Source organism: Electrophorus electricus, chromosome 17 (genome assembly GCF_041902795.1).
Source record: "Electrophorus electricus isolate QZ-2024a chromosome 17, ASM4190279v1, whole genome shotgun sequence".
Lineage (NCBI taxonomy): Eukaryota > Metazoa > Chordata > Actinopteri > Gymnotiformes > Gymnotidae > Electrophorus > Electrophorus electricus.
This window is the reverse complement of record NC_137513.1, coordinates 20,762,814-20,767,991: the sequence shown is the minus strand read 5'-3', so window position 1 is coordinate 20,767,991 and position 5,178 is coordinate 20,762,814. Positions and strand designations below refer to the sequence as shown.

At 39.1% G+C, this 5,178-nt stretch overlaps 1 protein-coding gene across 1 annotated transcript; it reads right to left on the bottom strand.

Annotated features, from left to right (window-relative positions):
* Positions 1 to 711: 711 nt before the first annotated feature.
* LOC118242532 (olfactory receptor 2AT4-like) lies at positions 712 to 2,009 on the bottom strand. The gene is made up of 2 exons (XM_035534100.2): positions 1,893 to 2,009; positions 712 to 1,724 (listed from the first exon to the last, which is right to left on the bottom strand). Exon 2 carries the CDS (start codon positions 1,696 to 1,698, stop codon positions 712 to 714), a length of 987 nt encoding a protein of 328 aa, XP_035389993.1. The 5' UTR covers positions 1,699 to 1,724; positions 1,893 to 2,009.
* Positions 2,010 to 5,178: the final 3,169 nt, after the last annotated feature.

Genomic DNA, 5,178 nt, shown 5'->3' with positions numbered 1-5,178 from the left:
ATGTTCTAATTACAGACATTCACTCAACTGATCTATAGTGTGTCTACCTGTATAATAGTACATTAACAAATCATGGCATGGCCAAGTGTCACAGAACACTCCCCCCCCACGAGTCACGTGGTATGGCCTGCGGCGTGCAGGGGGTTTCACCATTGTTTGTAGCCACACCCTCCGTGATGGCACACACCTGTGCAGGGGTTGTTTGTCTGTCTATTTAAACCCCCACCTGTGTGTGCCTCTTGGTTGGTCATTGTTACTGTTTCTGCTTCTGTTATTGTATATGTGTAGGCATTGTTACTGTTAGATGTCGTTGTTCCTGGCAACACTGTTTGTCGTTATGTGTCAGTGCCACAAGTGTCATCAATGTTTTGTCTTATTAAACGTCTCACTAAATCAAGGAAGTCTGTGTGTCCTGTTCTGCGCCCTGTGGCACTCGGGCCGACGTTACACCAAGTCCCATGAATTCTGCAGTAAATGAACAACACAGTCTTATTTTACCATGGAATTGATTAGTCTGTCCATGATTGGCACTAAATAAAATGAAAAAAATTAATATAGGCCATCAGTGGAATTCTGACCCCCTCCACTGAACACAACAACGGAAGCATTGAAATAGTTCAGTTGTTCTGTCTGTGGGCTAACTGGCTGACAAGGTTACAAATAATAAAATAATTGATAATTTTCTTCTTACAGTATAGGTGTTATCAAGAATCAATTGCATATAGTAGATATATGCACCTTTTGTTTAACAAATTGAAACAAAAATGAACTGGCTAAATTCTTGCTTAAGATTTTTTTCACTTCTTTGGTCCTTATACAGTAGATGAGTGGATTGATCATGGGTGGCAGCAGGCTGTATAACAGAATAACTAGTATTTGTATGTCAGGACTGAAGGTGATACCAATGTAAGGAGATAAATAATTAAAACACCTGGGTAGAAAGAAGAGGGCAATTATGATCAGCTGAGAGCTGCAGGTGGACAGAGTCTTCAGCCGTCCATGAGGAGTTGAGATTCGAAGGATGGCCAAAATAATAGCGCTATAGGAAAACAAAATAAAAGCCAAAGGGCAAAGCAACACAACCATCGCAAAAACAAATGCTGGAAAACCATAGGGGGTTCTGTCAGTGCATGCAAGTTTTGTGATAGATACATGATCACAGTAACAATTGATAATTGTGTTAGCACTACAGTAAGGAAGAGGGTATGTCCTAATTACCATCATTAAGACACATGGCTCAGCCAACAGCCAGGCTATTATACATAAAATAAAGATAGTGGAGTCTTTGACAATACTAGTATACCTGAGTGGATTGCAGACTGCTACATATCTATCAAATGCCATTATGCCTAGTACAAATGAGTTAACTGAACTTAAATAATGCACAAAATACATCTGAATAAAGCAGCCTAAAAACGAGATGCCTCCATCATTGAACCAATACCTAGCAATAATCTTTGGTAATGTGGTAGTGCTGAATAGTACATCACATACAACTAGATTTAAGATGATATAATACATTGGTTTTCTAAGACATTTTTCACTGGAAAATAATTTAAGAAATATTCCATTTCCTATCAAGATGCACATATAAACAAGGAACATAATGGCAGATACAATGCCGTAATAGTTGGTGTGAAGTCCAGGAAAACCTACAATTATAAAGTTCTTCACAGTGGTGATGTTTCCTTCAGACATGATGGTCAGATGACAGAAAGATTGACCTTGTACACAGAAAAAAACAAGCTCATGTTTATTCAAACTATACATTTTTATGAAGCAAACATTCTTTATGTATACTCAATATATAATGTAATTTTCTTATACTTAATTTTGGAAACTACAAAGTAATTTGTAAAATTTGAATGCTGAAAAACCTCATGAAATCTTACCTCTTTAGTTTTGTTCACAATGTAAGCAAACATGTTACTGCTGACAACATTCAGCAAACCATTTCTACTCTATATCTTTTGGATAGCTTCAGCAGTTTTTTATAGAGGCTGTAGTCTGTTTCCTTCCTTCTGACACTAACAGCCAAACTAAAATCATCCCTTTATAATCACTGTGGACTTTCCCTATTGACATTACCATGTGATACATATTCATGTTTGTAAACTTTAAATAAGTATTTCATGATAATTAAAGAAGGCATAAAGAAACAACACAGCCATGTAGAAAAGATGGGAATTTCCATAATTCCTAATAATGGGATATTACACATGGGAAACTTAGTGAGTGGTTTTAGGTGTGTTCCTTCTCCCAAACTTTATTTTTTCTTTAAAGAATTATCTATGGTAAGTAGCTGTTAATCAGGGAACTGAACATTAAAATGGATGAGAAACTCATTGGGCTCACTGGCTAAAGTCTGTGGTGACTCTTCTGTTACTCTTGCCAGCACAGCTGTGTCCAGATCTAGACCCCTGGCTCCAGACCAGGCCTAAGGTTCTCAAAATATATTCTCATGCCTCCCCAGACCTGTGTCTCCAGACTTATCATCCTTAGAACAACCTGGCTGTTGATACCACTGCAGGTGCTGGAATTGCACTTCGCTGCCATTTTCAGCATCTCTGTTACAGACTGCATGGGCAGGGGAAAGGGACCCATGTAGGCCATAAGTACCCAGTTGCCTAACTGTGGAACTGGTGACACTGAGCATTCATTAATGGTGCCAGTGAGGCTTGATATGGCCTTAGTCATTGAGAATGTCATTACAGTATCACCAGTGGAATACGTTTATTACAAAGTGGGCTTAGAGGGGGGCGGGTCTGGGTTGCCAGATCTCATGGTCTGGAGGTGTTGTAAAGGAGCGTGCCTACACAATGGTGAATCAAGACCACTTGAAATGGGTGGGAGGGAGCAGGCTGGGGCCAGTGGCTATGTAAGAGGGGCCATGTGCTTGCAAGAGTGAGGAAACTCAGTCCCCATTTAGGAGGGCTGTGGGGGGGGGGGGGGGGGGGAAGGTTGTTGTCAAGGATGTTTCCCCCCCCCCACCCCGAACTACCATTTTGCTTAATTGACATCCCCAATGAGAAGCCTGAGAAGTAATGCCGTCTAAGGTGATTTATGACATGTACTGTTAATTGGAGGGGGAAGGTTAGCTAGGCCTTTATGTAATACTCGCTGTCTTAGGCCATGTGAGGAATGTCTTAACATGGATAATTGTATTATTTGAAAATCTTTGCATGGTGCCTGGTCAACATTATTCAATGGCCACTATACTGTGATTAGGCCCAATGAAATCATGAGTTTATTTTTTTCCCCATTTAGTTATGTATGTGCAAATCATTATGAACCTCTTGTCCCTCTTGCATTCAGTGCAGTCAATGGGCAATATTAGCATGGACAAATTCCCAGTCTCTTTCACCAGTGTGATTATCACCCCATTGGGATTGTGAGTGATTTTCTTCATTATTCCCCTTAGGTCAACTCTGATATTAATAAAAAAATATTCCCCAGTGCTCTGAATTATGAATGTGTTTTCACTAAATAGCATACCCTTGTCACACATGCTATTAGGCTGGGAAAAACAGTGGAATTTTAATTATATACTGTTGCAATGGAATTCCAAATTCATAATTATCACTACAATGAGAGAAAAAAGGTTTCAGTCTGAACTTTCAGAACAGCAAATTGGCAGTCCTCTGAATCCCTCTGGAAATATGATTTGCTTTGTGACTTTATGCCTCTCTGCTTGGTGTGAGACAGGGGACCAAACTAGAAATTTTAGCATGTAGGTTTCATTCTGTCAGTATCACAAACAGGTCCTAATTAGTCTGGTTCCCTGGAGTCCTCATTAGTACATGTTTATCTGTCATTATGATTCAATGCCTTTGAAACTACCTGGTACACAAAGAGACCTCTATACCTTCTCTTAGGAGAGAGCATAACATAACAAAACTCTCACAACACCCACAGACACACAAACACAAGCATAAACGCATGCAAGCGCACACACACACACACACACACACACACACACACACACACACACACACACACACACACACACACACACACACACACACACACAGAGTAATTCTGAAACAAATGTAAGATGAAACTTTTGTATTATAATAAGGTGTATTTGAAATGTGATCCTTCAAAATCAACTGACAGATTATTGATCAGGATTAATAAAAAGGCTAACAATGACAACAACAACAACAAAACCCCTAGAAAACAAGCAAACAAACTGAAAACTATGTGTAGCTGCTGATTGTTTGTCTGGATTTTATAAGAGATGACACAAATAATAAACCATAAAAATTTATAAACTATTTTAGCTATCTCAGCAATCCTGCAACATTTAGAATAAAAAGACCAAGCTAATGTAAAACTTGAGGAACTGCTATGGTTAGTATTTGATTTGGTACTCTAAGGCCTACAACCACGCTGATCCCACCACTCTCTTGACCTTGATTGACTCAGAGTTAGTGAAGCATGCATCAATTAAAGAGGTTAATTCTGAACAATAATGTGTTTGCACATGTTGCACATTTCAGTCTCATCACTGCTCCCAAAGTGACCATTTATTCCACAGTTTGTGTACCAGCTCTAGACTCAATACTGACATGAGTCAGAAAAGGCTTTCATAACAATTACTATGGGAGATCAAAACCTGTTTACAAAAACTATTTGAAATGAAACCAACCACACACTGAATAAATATTTTCATGAGGACTAGTGCTGGGTTATTTCTCTAACACCAGGATAGTCTTTTTGCAGACTTACTGCTCTAACATGTTGTAGCTGTCATTGAAGGAAACCCTAGGCAACTCTAAACAGTGTGAAAATTGCTAATAAAGGTACTACACTGAAAGTGCAGTTCAAATATTTCCACTACTCCTGGACTATTTTCTGTGACCCCAGAACAAGAATGACACATCATTAAGCATCCATTCCTCTGCTGCCTATTGGATGGAGGTGGCTGGCATAAGATGAGTAGAAGAATGTGAATGTAACTCTTCTCCCTTGATTCCTCATGTTTTCTTCTCCTGGTGTTGTGAAGTTTTATCAGGGTCAAGCTTTTTTCTTTTTTGTTGTTGTTAAAACATACACAAGTGATAAACCAATGAGCACATTCATAGATACATACTGCTCCCTATATAAACCCAACAGTTGTACTTTTTGGCAGATTTTGAGACCTGGGACTTTGGGGATGTGACAAACCAGAGCAAA

Coding starts and splice junctions, on each gene's coding strand:
- LOC118242532 (XM_035534100.2), bottom strand. CDS start 1,698: ATGTCTGAAGGAAACATCACCACTGTGAAGAACTTTATAATTGTAGGT.